This window comes from Tachyglossus aculeatus, chromosome 9 (assembly GCF_015852505.1).
Source record: "Tachyglossus aculeatus isolate mTacAcu1 chromosome 9, mTacAcu1.pri, whole genome shotgun sequence".
NCBI classification, from domain to species: Eukaryota; Metazoa; Chordata; class Mammalia; order Monotremata; family Tachyglossidae; genus Tachyglossus; species Tachyglossus aculeatus.
In genome coordinates this window covers 9,063,460-9,091,412 of record NC_052074.1, presented here as the reverse complement: position 1 = coordinate 9,091,412, position 27,953 = coordinate 9,063,460, and the positions used below count along the sequence as shown (strand labels likewise).

The 27,953-nt window shown below is 51.9% G+C and overlaps 2 protein-coding genes across 3 annotated transcripts in view; one reads left to right on the top strand and one right to left on the bottom strand.

Annotated features, from left to right (window-relative positions):
* USP34 (ubiquitin specific peptidase 34) overlaps positions 1–14,551 on the top strand; it is a 196,897-nt gene extending 182,346 nt beyond the window's left edge. The window contains 13 exon segments of the mRNA XM_038751121.1: positions 1,830–1,987; positions 3,959–4,037; positions 5,124–5,250; positions 6,071–6,178; positions 8,614–8,718; positions 8,846–8,970; positions 9,859–9,982; positions 10,367–10,446; positions 11,453–11,593; positions 11,694–11,840; positions 12,454–12,613; positions 13,294–13,469; positions 13,471–14,551. Coding sequence (XP_038607049.1) covers positions 1,830–1,987; positions 3,959–4,037; positions 5,124–5,250; positions 6,071–6,178; positions 8,614–8,718; positions 8,846–8,970; positions 9,859–9,982; positions 10,367–10,446; positions 11,453–11,593; positions 11,694–11,840; positions 12,454–12,613; positions 13,294–13,469; positions 13,471–13,896 — 1,956 coding nt within the window. The 3' untranslated portion in view covers positions 13,897–14,551.
* LOC119932178 (activator of 90 kDa heat shock protein ATPase homolog 2-like) lies at positions 14,397–26,849 on the bottom strand. Of its 2 annotated transcripts, XM_038751119.1 has the most exons (10): positions 26,595–26,849; positions 21,882–22,072; positions 20,077–20,162; positions 18,501–18,615; positions 17,435–17,523; positions 17,127–17,249; positions 16,663–16,764; positions 15,802–15,853; positions 15,110–15,324; positions 14,397–14,442 (listed from the first exon to the last, which is right to left on the bottom strand). In XM_038751119.1, exons 1-9 carry the CDS (start codon positions 26,672–26,674, stop codon positions 15,149–15,151), a joined length of 1,014 nt encoding a protein of 337 aa, XP_038607047.1. In that variant the 5' UTR covers positions 26,675–26,849; the 3' UTR covers positions 14,397–14,442; positions 15,110–15,148. The 2 variants fall into 2 exon arrangements, with proteins under 2 accessions (XP_038607047.1, XP_038607046.1); XM_038751118.1 differs by lacking the exon at positions 14,397–14,442 and having other exon boundaries at positions 14,602–15,324.
* Between the last annotated feature and the right edge of the window lie 1,104 nt (positions 26,850–27,953).

Genomic DNA, 27,953 nt, shown 5'->3' with positions numbered 1-27,953 from the left:
ATCATTCCTTTATTACAGTTCCCATCAGGTTATTTGTTATCAAGTAGATTGAAGGCGGAAATGCCCAGCTGGAATTCTTTTGTTTCTTCCCTTTACCGTTTTGTGGCTGTTTCCTATAAGTGCACATTCAAGTGCAGTGAACTCTCTACTAAATTTAACAATAGCAAATTAAGGAGTTCTCAGGGACCACCCTCTCCTAGGATCTGTCAGCCATAGCCCCCGTGTTTTTCCGTGGACCACGTTCAGCTCTACCAAGTGCCACAAGTGCGCTTGCTTGAAATCTCCATATTAATTTGAAGATTAAGTAGAAGCAGCGTGGCTCAGTGGAAAGAGTGGGATTGAATCCCAGCTCCGCCACATGTCTGCTGTGTGACCTTGGGCAAATCACTTAACTTCTCTGAGCCTCAGTTCCCTCATCTGTAAAATGGGGATTAAGACTGTGAGCCCCACGTGGGACAATCTGATCACCTTGGATCCCCCCAGCGCTTAGAACAGTGCTTTGTACATAGTAAGCGCTTAACAAATGCCATCATTATTGTCATTATTATTATTATTGGAAAGAGCATGGGTTTTGGAGTCAGAGGTCATGGGTTCTAATCCCAGCTCCGCCACATGTCTGCTTTGTGACCTTGGGCAAGTCACTTCTCTGAGCCTCAGTTCCCTCATCTGTAAAATGGGGATTAAGACTGTGAGCCCCACGTGGGACAATCTGATCACCTTGTATCCCCCCAGCGCTTAGAACGGTGCTTTGTACATAGTAAGCGCTTAACAAATGCCATTATTATTATTATTATTTGCAAATGCCACCGCTGTTCTCTGATCACAGTATCTTAGGCAGTTTTCCAGTGAAATTATTTATTAAGATTTTCAGTTCTTGATCATTCCCCAGTCTTTTCTTCCTGACTCCCTTAGTTTCTACTTAGATGTCCTACCCCCCGGTTCTGGCAGAGAAGTGGAAGGCACACAGGTTGGGGAATCAACAAAGGACTCCAGAAGCTCCAGCCAGGTTCTAGCGGACCTGGGCCTGCAAATGTGTGGCAAGGCTGGGTCTCTGCATCACTTGCCCCTCCAGCCCCCACTCAGAAAAAAACCAAAACTGAGTGCAACTCTTAGAAGGAGTCATTAAGACTCCCTAATGAACTGTTGGAGAGAATAAAGTAGGCCCTAGAAATAATGATAATTATTATGGCATTTAAGAGTTCACTATATGCAAACCACCATTCTAAGCATTGGGGTAGATGCAGAGTAATCAGGTTGTCCCACCTGGGGCTCATAGTCTCAATCCCCATTTTACAGATGAGGTAACTGAGGCACAGAGAAGTTAGGTGGCTTGCCCGAGGTCACACAGTAGACAAGTGGTGGAGTCAGGATTAGAACCCACGTCCTCTGACTCCCAAGCCCGTGCTCTACCCACTAAGCCATGCTGCGGTCCAGGCCCAACCCGTTAGTCCAAATCCTTGGAGTCAGACGGAGCCAAAAGTAGTCCTTGGCAAAAATGAGTTGTAGGGAGTTAGTGCCTGGATGCAGCAAGCCCCCAGAGTCATCCTTGTCATGTAAGACAGAGTGTTAATAATGTCAGGCTGAAAAAAATGAAAAATAGATTTTTTTTTTCCTGTTATCTTTGTTAAGATGGCCTTGATTTCCAGTGTGGAGTGTTAATATTCTTTAACTTGTATCTCTTACCTTACAATTTCTGTAGAATCCCAGTAGCTGTGGAATAAGCATAACAGATGGGAATGGGAAATAGAATATCATCTACGATTTGTATAATATAATCCACAGTTAACAATTTAAGAAGGATTACTTTAATATCTATTTGCTTACTTTAGGCAGTGGAAGAACTGTTTAATCTGATGCAACTGTTTGTAGCTCAGAGGCCAGACATGAGAGAAGAAGAACTAGAAGATATTAAACAATTTAAGAAAACCACAATAAGTTGTTATTTGCGCTGCTTGGATGGTCGTTCCTGCTGGACTACTTTAATAAGGTAAAGAGGTATTTTTCCGGGATAAGAAATTACCCTCCTCAGCAACCCAGCAAAAAGAGAGAAAAACACCAGGCTCATGTTGGAGGGGACACAAACCCGTCCAGGCCATTGAGATGTCATTTAGTAAAATAATCCCTAAAGACTAAGAACTTCAGATTGAAAGCATCTGCACAAAATGGCCATTTTACAGCAGCTGTATATATTTTTGTACATATTTATTACTCTATTTATTTGTTTATTTTACTTGTACATATCTATTCTATTTATTTTATTTTGTTAGTATGTTTGGTTTTGTTCTCTGTCTCCCACCTTTAGACTGTGAGCCCACTGTTGGGTAGGGACTGTCTCTATATGTTGCCAATTTGTACTTCCCAAGCGCTTAGTACAGTGCTCTGCACATAGTAAGCGCTCAATAAAAACGATTGGTGATGATTTCCCTACCACCCTCAGGATCCTTCTCAAGATATAGTAGCAGGTAGCATAATCTATTCATGCTCTGTCACCTCCGAAGTGAGCCTCCTTAAACGAATGATAGTTCCGGGACGTATTAAAGGCCACCAAAGCTGAGTAAATTCCCAGGATTTAACAGTAATCTCCTGAAAACCCAAGGAGAAAGGATATTTTATTGGTCATCTGATAGACACAGGATGACAAAATGTAATTCCTGAAATGAACAAAATTGAGTCAAAGAGCACAGGTTTCTTGTGGAAGTATTTTGGACTCACCTTTTGGTTTTAATACCTCCAGTATTTCAGCAGCCTGTTGATTTGAGTGGAGGTAAGGTGGAGTACACAGTCCAAAATTGAGGACCTCCTTAGGGGGCACATTGAGAGTAAGGGATATTGAAACAGAAGGGCCTTGTGGAAAGGGTGCAGACCTGGGTTCTGGTCCCAGCTCTGCCGCTTTTCTGCTGTGTGACCTTGGGCAAGTCAGTTAACTTCTCTGGGCCTCAGGTACTTCATCTGTAAAATGGGGATTAAGACCGAGCCTGTTTGCGACACGGATTGGGTCCAACCTGATTAGCTTATATCTACCCCAGTGTTTAATACAATGCCTGGCACATGGTAAGCACCGAACAAGTACCATAAAAAAACAAAAACGAAACACCACACTGTTGCTAATTAGAGTGCTCAGGGAATTCACTGATTTGGGCACGTCAGATGTCTCCAGCCAGAATGCCTTTTTAGAAATAGGTTTTCTAAAAGCACACCCGTTTATACCCTGAAGAGAAATTGGGCATCCAGTTGATAGTGGAGCCACTTAAGATGAGTGGGCCAAATGTAAAATGCCGGTTCTACCCCTTCTACCCACCGTGACTCCTGCCTCGTTCCGTCCCAGCCACGGATGCAGGAAGCAACGCAGCAGCTCACCGCGACCCCAAGGCCAGAATCGTAAGCGCTTAGTACAGTGCTCTGCACGCAGTAAGCGCTCAATAAATATGCTTCTGTCATCAGGGATTTGTAGTTGCCCCAGTGCCTAGCGTGATGCTTGGCACATGGGACAGGTTTAATAAATGTCATCATGGTATGCTGAAAGGAGGCCTTCCCAGGCTGAGCCCCTTCCTTCCTCTCCCCCTCGTCCCCCTCTCCGTCCCCCCCCATCTTACCTCCTTCCCTTCCCCACTGCACCTGTATATATGTATATATGTTTGTACATATTTGTTACTCTATTTTACTTGTACATATCTATTCTATTTGTTTTATTTTGTTAGTATGTTTGGTATTGTTCTCTGTCTCCCCCTTTTAAACTGTGAGCCCACTGTTGGGTACGGACTGTCTCTATATGTTGCCGACTTGTACTTCCCAAGCGCTTAGTACAGTGCTCTGCACACAGTAAGCGCTCAATAAATACGATTGATGATGATGATGATCAGGGAGCTGTTCACCTCTGGGAGTTAGATTGAGGTTAATGAGAACTTACAAATGGGACAAACCCTAAAAGAGTTTTAAAATATACTTGTGTTTCCTTTAGTGCCTTCAGAATACTATTGGAATCTGATGAAGACAGACTTCTTGTTGTATTTAATCGAGGGTTAATCCTGATGACTGAGGTAAATATTACCATGCATTCTTATTTTAAATAAAATGCTCTCTGCACCACTCCTCCCCTTAATAAGAAGCCTGTTATGAGGGGTGGGTGTATCTGTATTTTGGTACCTACCAAACAGTATGAAGTTTTTTCATTTTTAGCCGCAAAATCCTGCAGAAATTTCTGTGGGAAATAGTAGTCGTGGAGGCAGCGTGTTTTTGGAGTGGCCCACGTCTGCTTGAAATATAGAACCGGGGTTAGAATCCAGCTGCGGTCACTGCCAAGGTAGAAACCCGGCTCCGCCAACTGTCAGCTGTGTGACTTTGGGCAAGTCGCTTAACTTCTCTGGGCCTCAGTTACCTCATCTGTAAAATGGGGATTTAAATTGTGAGAGCCTCCCATGGGACCTGATCACCTTGTAACCTCCCCAGCGCTTAGAACAGTGCTTTGCACATAGTAGGCGCTTAACAAATACCATCATTATTATTATTATTATTATTAAACCCTGCTTCTGTCCCATCCGATGGGAACCACCTCAAGAGCCAAGGCCGTGACTTCTGCTTTTTGTCAAATGCTAAACATTTGAACAGCACCATCAGGACTGGTGATGTTACCCCTCTGTCTTTGGGGCCAGGCCAACGGAGGGGTCAGTCAGAACCCACTTTTTATTGGCTTGGGTAGGAAGAAGCTTGGGCTAGAGCCCCTCTTTTTGGTCTGAATGGCTATCTCTTAGGGAGCCTTAGTCCTCTGTCATAGCACCGTCGTTTTAAGTAGCAAAATCCGCTTTAGCCATCTGTGGAATTCTTCCTGGCCAAACCAAAAGCCAACTTGTCCAGGGAAGAAGCAGCAGCAATAGCGCTGAGCAGATAGAGCTACTGAACCCAAGGGGGATTCAGAGTTTCAATCCACAAATCATTTTTGTTGTCCTCATTTTGAGTAGAGGGTGGCAGAGTCAGCCACCGACCCAGCACTGAAGCAGAGTTGCCCTAACGATCTATAGGACATTTCCTCGATACAGATGGAGTAGATGTGCTTTGCCCCTCTGCCGTGGAAACTGATTAAGCGATATCTTCTTGGCTCGCTTTTCAACACAATGTTTTCATTGTAGTCTTTCAACACGTTGCACATGATGTACCATGAAGCCACCGCTTGCCACGTGACTGGAGACTTGGTGGAACTTCTTTCAATCTTCCTCTCGGTCCTGAAGTCTACCCGTCCTTACCTCCAGAGAAAAGGTTTGTTCGCCATTTCCTGTTGTAATGAGCGACTCCTGACCTCGGGCTCGTTTCCTTTGATTCAGGGCCTGGGAAAACCCCCTCAGGTCAGCGCTTAGAACAGTGCTTTGCACATAGTAAGCGCTTAACAAATACCATCGTTGTTATTAAACCGGCAGTGCCAATGGGGGCACAGCCAGTAGGGGTGCAACTGGGGGAAGCAAAGCGCTTAGTACAGTGCTCTGCACACAGTAAGCGCTCAATAAATACGATTGATTGATTGAATTGGGATTGTAGCCTCCTGGGCGAGCACTGGACGGAATTCTGTCCAGCTGCCACTCCGAGGGGGCGAAGAGGACGTTGGAAGCCATCGGAAAAGCTACTGAAACACCCCATGATGCAGGCATTCTGGATAGCAGGGCAGGTTGGCTCTTTCCTCATGAATAATAATAATAATAATAATAATCATATCTACTGAGTGTTTACTCTGTGCAACACACTGTACTAAACACTTGGATCACTCAAATGGCAGGGCCAAAGGCATTCCTGGTACAAGGCAACAGCTATCGAATAGGTTTCCCCTTCTCTTAAACTTTAAGTACTAGGTGTTTTCCTAGAAATTGATACTAGGTTTTTTTTAATAACATCACTAAAATGTGTCTTAAGTCATACAGATTTCGGTTAACATTATATGACGTCTCACTGAAGATACAAAGTATTCCTAGCGGTTGCAGAAAGCGGTTCATGGCATGTGTTCCAGTAGCTCGGCGGTTGTGCAAGAAAAAGGTCATGGTTGGGAAATTTGATACGAACACATAATGATTTCTGTTTGTACTTGCAGATGTGAAACAAGCGTTAATCCAGTGGCAGGAGCGAATAGAATTTGCGCATAAACTCCTAACCCTGCTTAATTCTTACAGTCCTCCAGAACTTAGAAATGCGTGTATAGGTACGTTTCTGGGAAATGGGTCCATGCTACATCTAAATGCGCCGAAAAGTCTTAGCTGTGAGAACATTTCGAGTGGCACTTTGATTGAGTCACTATGTAGTTATTGTCTATTGTTTCAGTGTTTTTCAACAAGGTGCTGACTTGAGAATTAAATCTAATTAAATTGACTTGTGGGATCGAACCCACAATAAGATAGAAACATTAGCTCCCATTCACATCAGTAGGTATAATAGGAAAAGTGTCTGTTTAGAGTCTGTTTTGTGCAGTATACCTCCTTTTAAGAATTTTGTGCGATTCTCCTCCCGCCTCTCCGGCCGTTCCTTGTTGGCCTCTTTAGCTGGCTCTCCCTCTTCCCTCCACTCCGTATCCGGGGTGCCTCTCACGGCCCAATTCCGGGTCCGCTTTCATTTTCAATCTGCACCTGCTCCCTTGCGGAGGTCATCCGCTCTCATGGCTTCAACTTCCAAATCTGCCTCAGTCTCACTAGCCCCAGCCCCTCTCCTCTGCGATTCATTCGTTCGACTCAGTCACATTTACTGAGAGCTTACTGTGTGCAAAGCACTGTACTAAACAGCTCACCTAATAAGAAGTATTATTATCATTGGGGTATTTGTCAGTTGTTTCCTATGTGCCAAGCACTGTACTAAGCCCTGGGGTAGATAGAGAATAAGCAGATTGGACACAGTGCCTTTCCCTCAGTCACCTTGCCGTCATCATTGACTCCCCTCTTGCTTGCAGCTCTCATATTCAGTCAGTCACTAAGTCCCACCAGTTCTTTCTTCACAACATCACCAGGATCGGTCCCTTTCTTTCCATCCAAACTGCCGGCCCACGCCCACGTCGTGCCCCTACTTGATTGCCGCCTCCTTGCAGACCACCCTGCTTCCAGCGTCTCCAGCCGTGATTCCCTCTGCCGCTTGGATCATTTTCTTAAACGTCATTTTGCGCACCTCAAAAATCCTCACCCGTCGCCCCGGCAGTTTGTATCAAGCAGAAACTCCCGACCATCGGCTCTCAGAGCCAGCTCTCTCCCTGCTAAATATCCGTGCTCTTCTCCCACTCCATCCTCCCTCACACGGTTTGCTCCTCTCAGTCCGCCCTACTCACCGGACCTAGTTCTCATTGTCTCTCACTGCCAGTCTCTCTGCTCATGCCCTCCCTCCTGCCTGGAATTCCCTTCTCCTCCACCTCCCCTGCTAGATTATAAGCTCCTTGAGGACAGGGTCCTTGTCTACTAATTCCTGTACTCTGTCGAGCACTGAGTCCAGTGCTCCGCGCAGAGTAAATTCTCAGTAGATGCTGTTGATTTATTGATTTACACCGAACTTGACATTGAAGGGAGTTGCAAAAGAAGGCTACGCTAAGAATCCTGCCCTTGAAGGGTTTTCTGGGAAGATGGATTGTGGTGTCACCGTGGATCACTACCTAACATCCCTCCATTTCAGGAACGCTTCCTGGAAAACGGTTCCTCTTGCAGTTTTGTTGCAGTTCTCCCCTAAGGCAAATCACCTGGGCCTCTGTGCTCTTCATGTGGCTTGGGTTGGGGGCCAGGGGGACCTCGGAGTTTCAGTTACGCACCGAACCGGCAGCTCTGCTCAGCAGGAATTGAAACCCGATCAAAAGAAGGACAACTTCACGTTGTCACCCCCTTCCTTTCCTGACCCTTGAGTAGTTACTGAGGCTCACAGTGAGATGGGGAAGCTGCTATACTCTGTGCTCGCCTGATTCAACCCCTCAGGCTTCAATCCTCCAAGCCGGTCAGATCCGCGGCAGGCTCCTGCCCCCAGTCGTCTCTCCCCGCCTCCGGGCTGGGGAAGGCGGACGCCCTCCCGGCAGCGTCTCTAGAATTGGCCTGGCACCCGGCGAGCCTCTGGGGCTGCCCGGGCTCTTCCAGACTCTCGACACCGGGACGGGGAGGGAAGGAGCAGAGGGCGAGAAGGAAAGGAAGCTTCGGGAGGGGCTGGAATGGCCCGGGAGATGAAATCACCGGGAGAAAGGAGAGGAGTCAGGAGTCAGTTGAGGACGTCCCAGCACGCACCGACATGGAGAGTTGGGATTTTCCTCAAATCAGTGAACTTGGAAAATTGTGTTTTCTGCAAATGTAGTTTGGGTAGGACATTTCCTTGATTTTTACCACATCATTCACTGCGTTGTGCCTCTGGCCCGCCGGCTAAGGAAGCAACAATAAAGGGGCCTGTACTTGAGCCGCTGTGCCTCATCATCTGCTTTTGGTGTAGCAGTTGCTGTGGTTCCTCCCACTGTAGAAAGTGGCTAGCGTAGACGTTTATGTTTGCATTGTCTCGGCATAAACATGGCCTGCTCCATTCAGACTTCAGGATCACCCCCAGAATCATGTCAGGGTTGAGGTTGCATGAGTGTGAGGGTTTGGAGACTAGATCTAATCTTTAACTGCAAAACTGGATTTCTTTTTTCAGATGTCCTCAAGGAACTTGTGCTTTTGAGCCCCCATGATTTCCTGCACACTCTTGTCCCATTTCTACAGCACAACCATTGCACCTACCACCACAGTAATCTCCCAAGTATGTATTCTTTCCCCCCCGGGGAACTCTCGAGCACGTGCGGCGGCTGACCTACCCGCACCCTGCGGGGACGGGGCGGGGAGGCTTTGTTCCCGTTTTCCCTTACCGTTCATTTTTGTCATCCTAGTGTCACTGGGACCTTACTTCCCGTGCCGTGAAAATCTCAAGCTAATAGGAGGGAAAAGCAATATCCGGCCTCCCCGTCCAGAGCTCAATATGTGCCTCTTGCCCACGATGGTGGAAACCAGCAAGGTATGTAGTGGGCAGTGGCACCTTTCTCCATCCATTAGCCTGGGCTTCTTTGCCGGGAGGGCGGGCCGAGAGAGGGAGAAGAAATGGTCTGGTCTTCTGGTCACGTTGACGTACCGAAAAGAAATCTCCCGTGACTGTCGTCCTCTGGTACTGGTCAGTTCGGTGGTGGGTCGTCAGCTTAGGGATCAGCTTTCCAAAACACCGGCCCACATCCCCAGCTGCGGACCAGCGTGTAGGGTAACGTTTCAGGAACGTGATCCTGACACCAAAAGAAAGCATGGATTGGAGAGGGGAGGGACTGGAGGGAAGGAGGGTGATGTAGCAGCGAAGCCGGCACCCGACAAGTGCCCGGACCAGCCTGGTGGCTGTTGAAGAAGGGGCAAATCCTTGGAGGGGCCATGGAGGAAAAATTAACAGGATTTGGAGGCAGACTTAATAGGAGGGTTGAATGAAAGGGCGGCTAAGGATGGTGGTATGGTCAGCTGTGATGGGAAAGTTCGGCGGAGGTGCAGATATGGGAGGGAAGGTGAATTCAGATGCGGACAGGTTGAGGAGGTGCCGGCAGTGCGTCCATGTGGAGATGTCCTGGAGGCAGGAGAGATTCACCATCCTCAGTCCATTGTGCCGAACGACTGACTCCCTTCCACTGCCCTAAAGGTCATCCTGGTGGCCCCGGACCACGGCATTAGAACCAGACTGGGCATTTGGCCACTTCCCTCCCCACCTGTCCCGAAAAGTTTACCTATTAATGATGTGAAGCTTATTGTCACGGTGGATTGAGGGTATTTGCATACGATGTTTCAACTTGTAACAGTTTACGAATCCAACAGAAGTGTTGCTTTTCATGTATTTTATAAACTACACGTTTGTCATTCTTACAACCTGCAGGGCAAAGATGAGGTTTATGATCGAATGCTGCTAGACTACTTCTTTTCCTATCATCAGTTCATTCACCTGTTATGCCGAGTCGCAATCAACTGTGAAAAGTTTACTGAAACGTTAGTTAAGCTGAGTAAGTATGGAAAAACCAGAGCTAACTTCTGGTGGAGTCGAAGTGGTGGCCCAGCCAGAAGCGGGAGCAGAAATCATGTACGAGACCATATTTATTGGAAGTCCTCGGAAGCAACTTGGATTTTTCCATTTTTACCGAGAGCCCCCGTCAGCGGTTCCCTTATTCCAGGCCCCCTTATGGGGGCTGTCACCCTTGCCAGCCCTCTCCGCCACCCCAGTTCGCTGACTTTACCGGCCAGTCCCCCGTCCTCCTCCTCGGTTCGCTGCAGTCTGTGCGGTTGGTCCTTCGGCCCCGAAGAAGCAGATTCTGGGTGTTGTGACATTCGCTGCCTCGTCTGGGGCTATTTCTAATTGTGATTTGTCCTGCTTCCTTTTCAAATACCAGGTGTCCTCGTTGCCTACGAAGGTTTGCCACTTCATCTTGCACTGTTCCCTAAACTCTGGACTGAGCTTTGCCAGACCCAGGTAAAGACACTGAATTGCAGGTCCAGGTATTTATTGTTTATTGTACGGCAGCTGGGTGAAAATGCAGGGAAGAAGAGAATGCTTGACGAAAATAAGTTTCAGAGTCCAGGTAGATCGTGCAGCAGTAATTCAAAGATGAGAAAGACAGGCATTCCATTAAGTAAGATTAACGACGTCTTTGTGCTTGTTAAATTGAAACCTTTCGGGGTTTTAGGACATTTAAATACAGCCGGTATTTAATTGAAGTCCTCTCGCATGGGCCACGTTGTCCGAAGGCGTCCTCCATGTTTATTCCCAGAGGATGGCTGAATGGCTTTCTCTTCCCACCCCCGGAAAGTGGTCACCACACAAGCTCCCTCCCGTCTGTGTCACAACCAGAGAGGAACAGGCAGGAAGGCACCTGGAAAACAAGCCCCGGTTGGGACTATCCAGGCGCCGATTAGCGTGTAAGTGGGAATAAAAGGACCATTTAAATTGCACTAGTCGCCGACTTTGGTTTTGTAGAAGAAACGCTGAAGGGCCACTTGAAAACATTCCTTTTCAAGGGCTTGTTTTTATCGATTGAGCCCAGTATCCGTCCTCCTCCAGTGGGCTGATAATCACGGCTTTGGGTTCTTTTAGAGAAGCAGCGTGGCTCAGTGGAAGGAGCTCGGGCTTTGGAGTCAGAGGTCATGGGTTCAAATCCCGGCTCCGCCACTTAGCTGTGTGACTTGGGGCAAGTCACTTAACTTCTCTGGGCCTCAGTTGCCTCATCTGTAAAATGGGGATTAAGACCGTGAGCCCTCCGTGGGACACCCTGATCACCTTGTAGCCTCCCCGGCGCTTAGAACAGTGCTTAGTAAGTGCTTAATAAATGCCATCGTTATTATCATTATTTTGTCCATCCCTGAGCACCCACCCAGCACTTTGTAACTGGTAGGGACTGGGTTACCGCCTGTTAGTCTCAATAATCCTCTTGAGCCTCATTTCAGGGCATAATCATGGGACTTGTTTTCCCCTCCCTTAGTCCGCTATGTCGAAAAACTGCATTAAGCTTCTGTGTGAAGACCCCGTTTTTGCTGAGTACATTAAATGTATCCTGATGGACGAAAGGACCTTCCTTAACAACAACATTGTCTACACGTTCTTGACACATTTCCTCCTAAAGGTAGGCGGTGCCTTTTTATTTCCTCTCCTGAAACTCCGGGTTTTCTCAGTTGGTGGTTTTTGTCGTTGAAGCTCGTCAAAGCTTGAAAATGTCTTCACAGGTTCAAGGCCAGGTTTTTTCCGAAGCGAACTGCAGCAGCCTGATCAATACGCTCATCACCAATCTGATCAATCAGTATCAAAGCCTACAGACTGATTTTACCAGCCAGCGAGTTGAAATTTCCAAAGCAAGTTCTTCTTTAAATGGGGTAAGACTTGGGCAAGCCCTAGTGATTTTTAGGCGCACCGGGTGTCCTTTTCTAGGGTTTGGTTTCCATCGTGGGACACTGGGCCAACAATTCGGGGGCGGGTTAACCCCTCCCCTCCCCCAGTCCCCTTGGTCTAAGTGAAAAGTAGATCCCAGAAGCTAAATTAGGATGATGGAAAAACCACCCTACCTCCCTTACTAAATTTTCGGTTCCGTTCTCACCACCAGTGCATTCATTTTTTTTAGTCCGTTATTTTGAAAAACCAGGCCTCCGACAAGTGTGGGAACATTTTAACCCCACCGGCTTTTTCCGGGGGCTTGCTGGTTGGGAAGGGAAGTTAGGAGAATCCCCAATCCGCCCCCACCGACTCCCTTCCAAGAGTAATCCACCTCTCTTAGACCCCATCAGGAAACCTTGGAGGAAAAACTAGTAACTAGGAAGTGCAGTGTCCACCCACATTCCCGACACACTGGCCAGAGAGTTGAGAAACAGCGTCCTGGCTCGGTTCTTCTTAGCAAAATGTTCCGCCGTGGGAGGTTTCTGTCTCGTGAAGCAGCTGGAGTGACCGGGCCGGGCCGAAGCAGGGATTGTTCTCACACGCGGGTTTTTGCAGGACCTTCGAGCCCTCGCTCTGCTCCTCTCGGTGCACACTCCCAAGCAGCTGAACCCGGCCCTGATCCCAACTCTGCAGGAGCTTTTAAGCAAGTGCAGGACGTGTCAGCAACAGCGAAACTCACTCCAAGAGCAAGAAGCCAAAGAAAGAAAAACTAAAGGTTTGAGTCATGCCAGAGTTCACCTACTTTTTTTTTTTTTTAATGGTATCTGTTACGCACTTAGTATGTGTCAAGGGCCGTTTGAAGCTCGGGCTGGATACGGTCCCTGCCCCACAGGAGGCTCACAGTCCAAGTAGGAGGAAGAACAGGCACTGAATCCCCCTGTTGCAGTTGAGGAAACTGAGGCACAGGGATTTCAAGTGACTTGCCCAAGGTCACCCAACAGGTAAGTGGTGGAGCCAGGGCTGTAGCTCCCAGGCCCTTGTTTTATCGACCGGCCGCCCCGCTTACTCCGGGGGGGGGTCTGCCATGTGCAATGGCAGTAGGACCCCAGTCTTCTAACGTGGGGCTTAAGGACCGTTAAAATGGGGTTGTGGCGTCTACAGGTCTTCCAGGGTAAATCGTTGTGGCCAAGCTCATCATCATCATCAGTCGTATTTATTGAGCGCTTACTGTGTGCAGAGCACTGCACTAAGCGCTTGGGAAGTACAAGTTGGCAACATAAATCACGGGAATAACCTAGAGGAGTAGGCGAGGCCCAAGTGGGGACGGGCGATTTTCTCCGGCGCGGACTCCCTGCGGTTGCTTTCCGTCCTCTCCCGGTGTCCGTCTTGCAGTCCCGAGTTCCGGGAGCGGCCGGGGCCCCGCCGGTCTCAGCCCCCGTCCGCTTGATTCCGCAGATGACGAAGGCGCGACTCCCGTGAAGAGGCGGCGCGTGAGCAGCGACGAGGAGCACACGGTCGACAGCTGCCTCGGCGACCTGAAGGCGGAACCCCGGGAGGTGCTGACCCCAACCAGCACTTCGGACAACGAGACGAGGGACTCCTCCATCATCGACCCGGGCACCGAGCAGGACCCCCCCCTCCCCTGAGAACGGCTCCGTCAAAGAGTACCGGGCGGAGGCTCCATCTTCGTTTTCAGAAGACGGGTCGAGCGCGAGGTCGCAGCACGCCGACGAGCAGGCCAGCAACGGGCAGCTGGAGGAATGTAAGGAGTTGAAAGCCCCGCCGGGCTGTCCGGAGCCCCACGAGGACGAGCCCGAGTTCCCCTCCACGTCCATCGCCGCCGTCCTGTCCGACTTAGCCGACCTGAGGGGCTGCGATGGTCAGGCCGGGCCCCCCCAGGACCCCGAGACTAGTTTACCGCTCGGCTGTGGCCATTCCAGGGGACTTCTGAGTCACGTGCAGCAACATGACATTTTAGACACCCTCTGTAGGACCATCGAGTCGATGATTCACATGGTCACGCGGATATCTGGCAAAGGACACCAAGCTGCTTCTTGACATTGGATGTAGCATGTCTGCTTTTAAGTCTCTTTTCTTTTTTTTTTTCTCCTCTCCCCCCCCCAAGATGCTGTTTGTATGAGTTTCGCTTATTTCTGTTTTCGTGCTTCGGTTTGTCCAGTGCTCTCTGCTTGAATGGCAAGATAGATTTATAGGCTTAATTCTTGGTCAGGCAGAACTCCAGAAGAGAAATTTTGCATCTCCAGTACACTTTCTTAAGGGCAATCAGATAATGGATATGTTTTATGTAATTAAGAGTTCACTGTAGTGGCTTTCATTTAATATGGCTGTCTGGGAGAAACAGGGCTTCCCGGCCCTGAACGATGTAATTTAAACTTATGGCATTTTTACTGTGTATAATATGGTGTCCTCTGTGCCAGTTTTGTACCTTATAATAGAGGCAGATTGCCTCAGATCGCTGTGGTTCTTATTATCAAAATTAAGTTTACTTGTATACGAAACAACCACAAGAAATTTGATTCTGTAAAGAATCCTCTTTAGCTGTGGCCTGGCAGTATATATATGGTGCTTTATTTAACAGAATACCTGTGGAGGAAATAAAGCACACTTGATGTAAAAATAATTGTTTTATTTTTATTGACATGACCGATTGCTATTCTGTGCACTTCATTAAACTGATTGTGATGACTTTTCACTCGTTTACAGACGTTGCTTCAGTCCTCCCTGCCCCCCCCCCCGCCCCGCAACCCCGAACATTTACTGAAACCCACTTGACTTTGTTTCTACACGTTCACTGATCAGACATCAACTCCCCTCACTACCATCATCAACCGTATTTATTGAGCGCTTACTGTGTGCAGAGCACACAGTCACGTTCTCCCTAGCAGAGTGCTCCTCCCTGTCTTTGCTCCATTCCCCCCATGACAGTAACAATTCAATTCACCATTTGCTTTACCACATCGATGTCATAAGCAGCCAGGACCACTCCGGGAAAAAATACGCTCCCGGCCCCGCTGCGGTATTTCCCAGGGCGGGCGGGCACCAACCGAGTTGGAACCTACAAGACGGCTCGCTGACCCGCTGCACTGCGCTAAGTTACTCCCGGGTCCCTTCGTTTTGTTCACAGTGAAGCCCCGTAAAGAGCACTTAAATTACGTACAGTAGCAGAAGTGGATTTTTAATCCCACAAAATAAATTACTATTATTTTTTTCTAAAAAAAAAAGGAAGAGGTTTAGGTTTTTCCCCACTTACAGAAAGAGTAACGCCCTCGTAGAACTCCGTCTGGCCCCTTCAGCTCTCCAAAGCCGGTGACTGCCGCAGCAAACTCCTGATTTCTTCGAAGTGCTGCTTCTGCCAACACTGCCTGGTGCTGTCTTCTTTACAGCCGGGCACTCCTCGGCAGTCCAACTCTAAGTCGGCTCTTCCACCTACCGCCAGGAAAGTCAGTGCAACGGTCGCGTAGTGTTCTGGGAAAAGAACGGCATCCGTGTGTGAAGGGAAACTCCTGGGCCACGGCTCCCTTGCCGCTGCTGGTGATTTCCACCAGTGATGACTCTTCCCCAGCAGGACCTCCACCAAAGCAGGTGTACGGCGTGAACCGGGTCTGCCCCGGCAGCCACGCCACACCTCGCTCCAGAACGTGGAGGGGGCGAGCCGGCCGCTGTATCGTATAAGATTCTGGGCCAGCCTCCCCTTCCCGGACTGCAGCAGAAGTCAGATTGATTAGCCACAGGTCCAACCTAAACAAAGGGTTGGCCACCTTGGTCTGGTCCAGTCTGAGCTAGGTGTTAGCCAGATGAACCCACACGCCCGCCCTCTTGCCCCCTTTAAGGGAGAACAGGGTGGGGGGGGACGGGAGGATCAGTTTCTTCCTCCTCAACCCAGGCCCCTTAACGGGGTCTGGCCCTGCATCTCTAGCAATTAAGCCCGAGAAGGAAACGTACCATCGGGCCAGTTCCGACAGCGCCACTTCATAACAATCCTCTTGTTGGTTAACTGAAACAGAAAAGAGAGATTCCAAAACGTATCCCATCTCCATTCAACGCTCGGTGCGAGGCCGGCCCCAGTTCGTCCCCCCACCGCTTCCTCTCCTGCTGAGAAATGGTTTAACATCAGGCCGTCTGGCTCACCTATCACCACTCAGTGATTTGGAACGTGGACTGGCAGAATTTCTGCCGCCGTCTGCAGGGTCAAGAGGCAAAATTGCGGCTTTTTCTGAGAGCAGCCTCAGGACAAGACAGATTTGCCAGGCTGGAGCCTCAGACCCTCCATCCTCTGAGTGGGTCCTGATGCCACAGCAGGGTGCCAGCCTTTCCTGCCCATTGATAGCACTGGGCTGGGTTGCACCTGCTGTGGCCCCACCCAGCTTGGGATGGCTGAGGCTGGATGGCAGCAGCGGTCCTGGCGCTCACCAGCTGGCCTCGGGGTTTGCCACGCAGCTCCAGGGAGATCTCGATTCAGAAGCAGGGCCCCGTCAGAGGGTGAAGAGCCCCGGCCCTACCGGGGCAAGCTGGGAAGCTGCCGGTGTCCTCCCTGACTAAGGGCGTGGGTCAAAGCACAGTGCCAATCTACCGGGAATGACAGACACCCCATGTGGCTTCAACAACCCCACCCCTCGTGGCCCAGCAGGATCTGGGCAATGTTTGCACACGGGTTCCAAGATGAAGTTTAACATTTGTTTGGATTTAATTTTGGTTCCAAGCTGCAGGTTTTTGAGGCCGATTTGTTTCTCCTGCCAGCCGAACTTGTTGCCAGCGTGTCGGGGCCGGGCCGGAGTTGGGGCTCAGCTCCCGCGGTGCACTCACCAGTTCCACGTACTCGCCCACCACGGTCCCGCCAAACATCTGGAGCTTGCCCCCCTTTTCTGCTTCCACCACGGCAGGGCACTTGGAAAACTTCTGCACCAACTGCGGAAAGACGAGACCCAGCAATTCCGGTCATTCCAGCCGCACGGGCGACTGGGTCCACCCCGTGCTGGAAGACCCCCACCCTCACGCTAAGGGGACATTCGACTCGGCGCCGGGCGTCTCCTGCGGCCGGAGTTCGGGAGCCCCTTCTGACCCCGATGGGGCTGGGCCCTGAGCGGGATGCTTGCCGAAGACATTGAAGGGAGAAGACCTGACCTGATTTGGCTCCCAGGAACTTACCAAGACAAGTGAGACCTAGAAAAGGGTCAGAGCCAGGGATGAACCTGCCCACCAGTCGCCCTGGGAAACACGCCACAGACCTGCCCCGGCCTCCAGGGCCCGGACTCGCGGCGGCCACTTACGTCCTTGGTGGTGAAGATGCTGTAAAGGTTCTCGACGGGGGTGTCGAACAGCTCCCGCAGGCAGATCTTGACGGTGGGGATCCTCACCCCGACCCCGGCTCCGGTCACCGCAGACCCCGCGGCCTGGCACAGCGGGCCGCGGCCCGAGAACGACACGCCCCAGGGCGCCGTCAGTTCTCCCAGGGGCCCCTCTCCGCGTGTCCCGCCCCAGGGCCGGCTCCCCAGGCTCCCCCGCCAAAGGGCTGAGCCCCCCCACAGGGTCCAAACACTTCTTTCTCCCGCTCCTCCGTCCCCGGGCGGCCACCCACCTGCCACGGGCTCTCGCTCAGCTTCCGCTTTGCGGCCGGGTCCTGAGTAGCCAGGGCTCGCGTGGGTAGGATCATACCTGTTGTAAACTCTGAAAACAAGCCCCTGTGAGGAATCGCCCCCAGACCGACCCTGCAGGGGGGCCGGGAGTCTGGTCGGGAATCTCGGAAGTGGGCACAGCCAAGCCCGGAGGCATTTGCCGACGGTGGTCCCACCTCTCAAGCTCCCGACGATGTCACCACCCGCCCTTCGCGCCACCCCCCACCTCCCTGGCTTCTTTGGGGACAGCTGCGTCCACTTTTGCTCATTTACTGTTCCTACCACCAACCTTTACAGCACCGTTCTTTTCTTCCACTGTCACCTTTCATAAATAAGTTGCGTTCCCCTTAAATTCTAGTCTTCTACTTTTAGCATACACCGCCCCCCCCCAAACACTTTTAAGGCTGTGATGTGCACACGGTAGGTGCTCAAATACTATTGACTGATTGTGGATTATTTAGGCCTTAAATGTGAGTTGCATCTCCCGTGGGTTCCTGGCACTTGTGAGGGTCTGATTTTTTTTTTTTTCTTTTTTAATTTTAGAAAAACTTGCAGTACTCCTCACGCGAGATAAATAAGATTAACCCAGCCAGATGCTTCTAAAGTCTGAGAGAGGCTGAGCCACTACTCCGGAGGATCTCAGGTCTTCCGGCCAGTCCCACCTCTCCTGGTCAAGAACTCCCTGGTGATCCCGAGGATCTGGGACCCTCCCCATCAGCACTTCCCGGTAAAGCAGTCGAGATGCAGCCCCAGGCCCCAAGGAGCTCTCAGTTAAAAGGATCACCGGGTTCCAGTTCCCGGTGCCTGCTCCTGCCGTCTCCCTCCCTCATCCCCTTGGAGTCTCAGCCTCCAGACGGCTGGGGGACACCGGGGAAATGGGCTGCCGCTGCTGCTCCTGGGATGGTTTCAGCAGATCCTGGATTTCCTGGCCACCTCACTACCTACATACAATCGCATCCGCTTTAGGTGGGCTTGAGGGCGGTGAGTCGGTCCCACCGCGGAAGCCCCCGCTCCACTCCGCACGCTCACCAGTTTTAAGTGCCCTCAGGTAGTCGCCGAGGGCCTCCCTGACTTTGGCGGTGCCCTCGGTTTGCATCAGATCCTGCAGTTTGTCTCCGTCGCCTCTCTTCTTGCTCACGTTCACCTTCAAACGGAACACACGACTGGGCTTGCTTCACATCCGGGACCTAGAACCCTTCACCGCATCCCTCTCCCACCCCTGTGCTGGGCGGGGACAGGTAAGGAAGCAGGTTCTGGCCGCATGATGGGCGTACCGGCAAACCAGGACCAATATTACCAAAACTCTGGTATCCAAGACAGGTTCCAGAATCATAAACGCCCAGAAAGATGCAGTGAAAGTTCTGCAGAGGCCCCGGTGACGATGGCTGACCCAGATTCCCCAAGTCGGGATTTAATCAGTACCACAAATGGGCAAAAATGACAATAGAGGATACTAAAGACAAAGCACACTTCTAGCCAAGCCCAGGATTTGATGGAGAGAAGAAATATAGCTAGGGCACGTTAGGCTTGGGGAAAGGCTGGGAAGAGGGTTTAGATGACCCCCAAATTAAGGTAGCCACAACCACCTGCTCTGGCTTCCTAGCTCATTATGGGCAGTGAACACATCTGCTTGTTTTCTTGTATTGTACTCTCCCAAGCGCTCAGAACAGTGCTCTGAAAATAGTGAGCGTTCAGTACATATCACTGATTGATTCTAAGCCCAGGAACAGTTTTAGAGAGAATTGTTTACCACACGAAGATCTCTCCTGGAGGGATCTGAGGAAGGGAAGACAGGGGCAGGAGCAGGCATCCCAGCTGAAAGGTCAACTCCCCTTTCCCCTTCCTTCCCTCCCCCCTTCCCTTCCCTTCGCACCGCTCCCACCCAGACCTTCAAAGGGTGGAGATATCCCCCTGCGCTGGCAAAATGTTCCAAATGACCTGGAGGGGAGAGGGAACAAGATGGGCCAGCCCGCTGCCAGCCTGTGACCTTGCTGTCTAAACCACTGGGTCCCAACCCCAGAACTTACCCTCCAAAGGGCTGAATATATGTATATATGTTGTATATATGTATATATGTTTGTACATATTTATTACTCTATTTATTTATTTATTTATTTTACTTGTACATATCTATTCTATTTATTTTATTTTGTTAGTATGTTTGGTTTTGTTCTCTGTCTCCCCCTTTTAGACTGTGAGCCCACTGTTGGGTAGGGACTGTCTCTATATGTTGCCAGTTTGTACTTCCCAAGCGCTTAGTACAGTGCTCTGCACATAGTAAGCGCTCAATAAATACGATTGATTGACTGATTGATTGATAAGACCCCTCTACGGTCCCTGATGAGCAGCCAAAAGCACGTTGAATGCAGAGCAGACCTTAGCCAGCCCCGGGGGTTGGAAGATGGCCCTCCGAGCCAGTAACGTCTCATCATTACTCCAGGGGCACAAAGAACGACTTGGCTAAAATGTTCCGCGAAGGAAGCCGTGCCCTAAAACCCACCCAGGATGTCAGCCACGCGCTAGTCACGGTCAATTAACAACAGCCAAGACGGAAACCCTAACGCCAGCGGCCAGGGTAGGTCCGGCTCAAACCCCGGCCTCATACCTCTGTGTCGTCTACTTCATTTTCTTCTGACAGGTTGGGGATCTCCACGGACCCTCGGTGCTTGGCCCCGGACCCCTTCACCGTACCTATGGGAACAAAATGGAATTTCTTTCATTTGAAACTCCTCAGGCAGCGGGGCAGACGGGCTGGCTTCCGGCCGGACACTTCCCGCTCCCCCAAACCCGTCTTCCTACACCCCGGGGAGCACACTCTTTGAGTCCAGGAAATCAGGCGGCTATGGAAAGGGCACTTAAAGCTTAGATTCACAGAAGAAATATAAGAAATAAAATATGACAGAGGCGCAGCGGGGTCCGGGAGTCGGAGGACTTGGGTTCTAATCCGGCTTTGTGACAACGGGCAGGTTGCTTAACTTCTCTGTGCCTCAGTTAACTCATCTGTAAAATGGGAATTAAATCTCCTCCCTCCTACTTAGGCTGTGAGCCCCGTGTGGGACAGGGACTCTGTCCAACCTAATTAACTTGTTTCTCTACCCCAGCGCTTAGTATATCCTAAGGACTTAACAAGTACCATAATTACTATACGATGATGTAAAATAGATTAATGGGTTCCCTAGATCCAAAAACCAGGCAACGTAAATATAGTAAAAACTGATGATGCAATATAATTACATGATTAATGCATATATGTATCAATTATAAAATTTCGAATAATAAATTATATGTCATTGTATCCTTTATGAACACTTTTTTCAAAGCATTATCTTTTCCAATCCTAGTCAACAAAAAGGGGCCTCACGCTACCACTAATTATCTCTGCAACAGCAGTAGAGGTATTTATTCATCTCTTGCTATTTGGGAAGCACCACACTAGAGCTGGAGTAATTTACAGGAAAAGCGGTTTAGGCGAGTCCCTGTTCCGCTCCGGGTTCGCTATCTGAATGGGATAAACTGACTCAGAATATGAACTGTGGAAAAAACAACAGTAGCGAAAAACAGAAAAGCTAGACCTTCTTCTTGGATTACCCATGCTCACACTCCTCAAATTCCAGGTGTGGTCTATGTAGAGAGATCTGCCATTAGCTATGCTGAGACGAAAGGGGCTCTAATCACTGTCTCTACGTCAGTCAAAGTACTTCCAAGATTGAGACAAGGAAGAAGGGCGTTTTAACCAAAGTAGAGCAGACGGTGGGTGTGCACACGCACGGTGAGGTGGACTCACCTCCTCCAGGAGGCCTTCCCAGACTGAGCCCCCTCCTTCCTCTCCCCCTCGCCCCCCTCTCCATCCCCCTGCCTTACCTCCTCCCCTTCCCCACAGCACCCGTATATATGTTTCTAAGTATGTATTTCTCTATTTATTAATTTTACATGTACATATCCTATTTATTTTATTTTGTTAATATGTTTTGTTTTGCTTTCTGTCTTCCCCTTCTAGACTGTGAGCCCACTGCTGGGTAGGGACCGTCTCTATATGTTGCCAACTCGTACTTCCCAAGCGCTTAGTACAGTGCTCTGCACACAGTAAGCGCTTAATAAATACGATCGATTGATTGATTGACCCCCCAGACACAGGCCTGAAGTGGGAAATACACACATACTGGACTCAGAGGACCCCACCCCCCGGTGGCAACGGGGCCGGACGAGCATGTCGTCCACGGAGATGGGAGAAGAAACGTCCAGGAGGTCTCTGGGGGCTCTGGCTTCCGGTAGACCCCGTCCTTCTTCCCGAGGAATGGGCGGGAGCTCCCACCCACACCCCTTGAAGGGCTCCGGCACCCCCAGTCCAGACGGCGGGATGCGGGGTGGCCTGGCCCCACCCGCCCCGGACCACCGCACCCCTCCCCTCACCGGTCCAGCTCAGCCGGATGTGCCATTCGTAGAAGAAGATCAGCTTCCCTTTTCGGCTGCTGCAGGAGGCCTCGCCCTCCACCTGCTTCAGGTCGCTGATCCGGCAGCAGCCGGCCTCGTTCTCCACCGCGACGCCCACCAGGAGCTCCCGCAGTTTGCCTTTCGACCAGCTGGTCGCATCCCGCTCCGTCCTGTTGGAGGTGGGCAGGGTTCTCGCGCCACTGCAATCACCCGCCCTCCACTTCCCCCAGCACCCTCTTCACAATCACAATTCCCTCTCTTCCCAGTCACTCCCCCGACCTACAGTGGAGAATCGGGCAGCACCACCACAATCCTCACTGACTCCGTCCTTGGCCCCGAACACCCCAATTCCCTCACCTTCCATCTGGCCCCCCATGTTAGAAGGCAGTCAAGTCAGGCAGAGGGACGGGATTACACGCCCGACCCAATGAGCGCACAAATATTCGCGGCAAGGGGGGGTGCCGTCGTCCGGGATACGTGAGCCCTCGACCCAGTCTCAACCACCGAACTGTGGCTGAGCCAAGCCTGGGCGGGAAAGAAATGGGGAAGGCAAGAATTCTTAAATGGGCCTATTAGAACCTGCCCCTCGACACGGGTGGATTTTAGCCAACAAATTTCACACTAGTCCGGTTCAGAGATCGCAAAACCCACTGCGGGCAGGGCATTCGGCCGCATGACTGTACAGGCCTCCTCCAGGAGGCCTTCCCAGACTGAGCCCCTTCCTTCCTCTCCCCCTCATCCCCCTCTCCATCCCATCTTACCTCCTTCCCTTCCCCACAGCACCTGTATATATGTATATATGTTTGTACATATTTATAACTCTATTTATTTTACTTGTACATATCTATTCTATTTATTTTATTTCGTTAGTACGTTTGGTTTTGTCTCCCCCTTAGACTGTGAGCCCACTGTTGGGTAGGGACTGTCTCCATATGTTGCCAATCTGTACATCCCAAGCGCTTAGTACAGTGCTCTGCACACAGTAAGCGCTCAATAAATACGATTGATTGATTGATACAGTGCTCTGCACACAGTAAGCATTCAATAAATACAATTGGGTGAATGAATGAATCTGTATTTCCCGTGGTCTATTCCCTTGGCAGATGCTGCCCATTCATTCATTCGTTCAATCGCATTGATCGAGCGCTCACTGTGTGTAGAGCCCTGTACTAGGCGCTTGGAGGAGTACGCTGTAACAACAAACAGCCACATTCCCTGCCCACAACGAGCTTACAGCCCCTTTACCTTGGCTCCCTTCCCCACCAACCTGGCTAGACCTGGGGATTACCCAGTAATCTCTGGTAGTGGCAGCGAGGCTGGGACAGTGGAGGGTGGAAAAGGCTGACAGTCCCACTGATAATCAGGGCCCAAAGGTTGGCACTAGCTGTCCATGCCCCAAAGCCATTATCCCCACCCCAGCCCCCCGGCAATTCCCAGCAGCCCAGCTCCCAACCTGCACCGGATTTGGAGGAAAACTGGGGAAGAGGAAGAAAAGTTGGGTCAACGGCTAGAACGAAGCTGCTGGTGGGTGGGGGATGTGTCTATCGTCCTACTGTACTCTCCCAAGCGCTCAGTACAGTGCTTGCACACGGTAAGCGCTCCACAGATGGGGCTGAATGAGCGAACGAGGACTGGGGTCTACTGAGAGGGAGCAGAGGACTGTGCTAAGCACTCGGGAGAGGACAGAACAGTAGAATTGGTGGACAGGAGCCCTGGCGGGGCAGTTGGGGGCTGGGGGAGGGCTTTCGAGCCCACTGTTGGGTAGGGACTGTTTCTATGTGTTGCCAATTTGTACTTCCCAAGCGCTTAGTACAGTGCTCTGCACATAGTAAGCGCTCAATAAATACGATTGATGATGATGACGTAGAAGCCGTATGGCGTAGGGGGTAGAGCAGAGGCCCGGGAATCAGAAGGTCCTGGGTTCCAATCCCACTTGTCGGGTGACCCTGGGCAAGTCACTTCTCCGTGCCTCAGTTCCCTCATCTGGAAAGTGGGGGTGGGGACTGTGAGCTCAGCTGACGAGCGGCGGAATTAGAACCCACGACCTCGGATTCCCAAGCCCTGGCTCTTGCCACTGAGCCCCGCTGCTTCCCATGTCCTTCCCAAGCGCTCAGTCCAGTGCTCTGCACACAGTAAGCGCTCAATAAAGACGACTGAATGAAACAGCAGAATTATTACCGGGGGAGGGGAGTGCAACCACAGGTGGGCGGGGGTGTGTGTGGTGTGTGTGTATGTGTGTCCGTCCAGATTGAGCCCCTTTTTCCTCTCCTCCTCCCCACCTCTGCCCTACCTCATTCCCCTCCCCACAACACTTGTATATATTTGTACAGATTTATCACTCTATTTCTTTTACTTGTACATATTTACTATTCTATTTATTTTATTCACGATGTGCATATAGTTATAATTCTATTTGTTCTGACGATTTTGACCCGTCTCCACGTTTTGTTTTGTTGTCTGCCTCCCCCTTCTAGACTGTGAGCCAGTTGTCAGGTAGGGACCGTCTCTCTGTGTTGCCCACTCATACTTCCCAAGCGCTTAGTCTACTGCTCTGCATACAGGAAGCGCTCAATAAATACGATTGAACGAATGCCTATAGTTGTAATTCTATTTGTTCAGACGGTTTTGACCCGTCTCCATGTTTTGTCTGTCTCCCTCTTCTACACTGTGCGCCCGTTGTCAGGTAGGGACCGTCCCTATGTTGCCGACTTGTCCTTCCTAAGCGCTCAGCCCAGTGCTCTGCACACAGGACGCGCCCAATAAATACGATTGAATGAATGAATGAATGGTGTGTGTGTGTTGTGTGTGGGGGGTGCCTGGAGGGAGGGGGAGAGAGAGAGAGCAGGGGCAGAGATGTAGATTTGGGTGTCATCGGTGTAGAGATGATAGTGGGGGAGAGATGATGTGTGGGGCGGGGTGTGTGTGGTGTGTTGTGCAGCGTGGCTCAGTGGAAAAGAGCCCGGGCTTTGGAGTCAGAGGTCACGGGTTCAAATTCCGGCTCCGCCACTTGTCAGCTGGGTGACTTTGGGCAAGTCACTTCACTTCTCTGTGCCTCAGTTCCCTCCTCTGTAAAATGGAGATTAAGACTATGAGCCCCCCCGGGGGACAACCCGATCGCCTGGTAACCTCCCCAGCGCTTAGAACGGGGCTTTGCACACAGTAAGCGCTTAACAAACACCCTCATTTATTTTATTCTCCGGGCTTCAGTCCCCTCCTCTGTAAAATGGGGGTGAAGACTGTGAGCCCCCCATGGGACAACCTAATCGCCTTGTAACCTCCCCAGCGCTTAGAAAAGTGCTTGGCACACAGTAAGCGCTTAATACCCTGATTTATTTTATTCTCCGGGCCTCGGTCCCCTCCTCTGCAAAATGGGGCTGAAGACTGTGAGCTCCCCGTGGGACAACCCGATCGCCTTGTAACCTCCCCAGCGCTTAGAACAGTGCTTTGCTGTGGGCCCACCTTCTAGACTGTGAGCCCGCTGTTGGGTAGGGACTGTCTCTATATGTTGCCAACCTGTACTTCCCAAGCGCTTAGTATAGTGCTCTGCGCACAGTAAGCGCTCAATAAATACGATTGATTGATTTGCACATAGTAAGCGCTTAACAAACACCCTCATTTATTTTATTCTCCGGGCCTCAGTCCCCTCCTCTGTCAAATGCGGGTGAAGACTGTGGGCCCCCCCCCCGTGGGACAACCCGATCGCCTGGTAACCTCCCCACCGCTTAGAACAGTGCTTGGCACACAGTAAGCGCTTACCAAACACCCTCATTTATTTTATTCTCCGGGCCTCAGTCCCCTCCTCTGTCAAATGGGGATGAAGACTGTGAGCCCCCCGTGGGACAACCCGATCGCCTTGTAACCCTCCCAGCGCTTAGAATGGGGCTTGGCACATAGTAAGCGCTTAAACACCCTCATTTATTTTATTCTCCGGGCCTCAGTCCCCTCCTCTGTCAAATGGGGGTGAAGACTGTGGGCCCCCCCGTGGGACAACCCGATCGCCTTGTAACCTTCCCAGCGCTTAGAACGGTGCTTGGCACATAGTAAGCGCTTAACACCCTCATTTATTTTATTCTCCGGGCCTCAGTCCCCTCCTCTGTAAAAAGGGGATGAAGACTGTGAGCCCCCCGTGGGACAACCCGATCGCCTTGTAACCTCCCCGGCGCTTAGAACAGTGTTTGGCACACAATAAGAGCTCAGTAAAAGCTATGATCATCATCATCATTATTCCTGTGGGGGGGGTGTGTGCGTGTGTGTCACCATCATCATCATCAATCGTATTTATTGAGCGCTTACTATGTGCAGAGCACTGTACTAAGCGCTTGGGAAGTACAAATCGGCAATATATAGAGGCAGTCCCTACCCAACAGTGGGCTCACAGTCTAAAAAGGGGGAGGCAGAGAACAAAACCAAACACACTAACAAAATAAAATAAATAGAACAGATAGGTACAAGTAAAATAAATAAATAATAGAGTAATAAATATGTACAAAGGTGCTGTGGGGAAGGGAAGGAGGTAAGATGGGGGGGATGGAGAGGGGGACGAGGGGGAGAGGAAGGAAGGGGCTCAGTCCGGGAAGGCCTCCTGGAGGAGGTGGGGAGGTGTCCCCCCTCCTCCTCCTGCGGCTGCGGCTCCCCCTCCCGTCCCCCGGGCCCCCCCCCCCCCCCCCCCCCCCCCCCCCCCCCCCCGCTCACCAGTGCCAGTTGTTCACGTTGGTGCCGTCGGCCCTGTCCTCCACAATCCAGCGAGGGTCTCCCTGGCCCCACCTGGCCATGGCCGCCGCCGCCGGGGACGGGGACGGGGACGGTCCCCGCTCACTGTCCTCCTCCCGGTCCCCGCTCCTCCCCCTCCTCCTCCCCGGGGCCTCCCGGGCTGCGACCGCCCGACGCGGAGAACACGGGCCCACAGCGGCCCCGCTCTCCGTCCGCCCGCGGCCCCGGTGCCGGCAGGGCAGGGCAGGGCAGGGCTGGGGCGGGGCGGGGCGGGGCTGCGCAGGCGCAGTGCGGGCGCAGCGCGGGGCGGGGCTCGTCCCAGTGCACGAGCCCCCTTTCTCTCCCACTCAGGGCGCTCTCGCCCTCGCGCGCGCCCTCCGATTGCCCTCGCCCTCGCCCTCGCGCGCGTCCTCGTCGCTTCTCAGATTGCCCTCGGCCTCGCGCGCGCCCTGGCTCCCGCCGCTCCTCAGGGCGCCCTCGCCCTCGCTCCCGCCGCTCCTCAGGGCGCCCTCGCCCTCGCGCGCGCCCTCGCCGCTCCTCAGATGGCCCTCGCGCGCGCCCTCGCTCCCGCCGCTCCTCTGATTGCCCTCGCGCGCGCCCTGGCTCCCGCCGCTCCTCAGGGCGCCCTCACCCTCGCCCCCGCCCTGGCTCCCGCCGCTTCTCAGGGCGCGCGCCCTCGCGCCCGCCGCTCCTCAGGACGCCCTCGCGCCCACCCGCGTGCCCGCCGCTCCTCAGGGCGTCCTCGCGCCCGCCCTCGCGCCCGCCGCTCCTCAGAGCGTCCTCGCGCCCGCCGCTCGTGCCCGCCGCTCCCCAGGGCGCCCTCGCGCCCACCCGCGCGCCCGCCCGCCGCTCCTCAGGATGCCTTCGCTCCCGCCCTCATACCCGCCGCTCCCCAGGACGCCCTCGCGCCCACCCGCGCGCCCGGCGCTCCTCAGGGCGCCCTCGCGCCCATAATAATAAGGATGGCATTTGTTAAGCGCTTGGGGGGGCGGGGGGGGATGCAAGGCGATCAGGTTGTCCCACGTGGGGCTCACAGTCTTCATCCCCATTTTACAGATGAGGTGACTGAGGCGCAGTGAAGTGACTTGCCCAAGGTCACACAGCAGACATGTAGAGGAGCTGGGATCCGCGCGCCCGCCGCTCGTGCCCGCTGCTCCCCAGGGCGCCCTCGCGCCCACCCGCGCGCCCGCCGCTCCTCAGGGCGCCCTCGCGCCCATAATAATAACAATGATGGCATTTGTTAAGCGCTTGGGGGGGCGGGGGGGGATGCAAGGCGATCAGGTTGTCCCACGTGGGGCTCACAGTCTTCATCCCCATTTTACAGATGAGGTGACTGAGGCG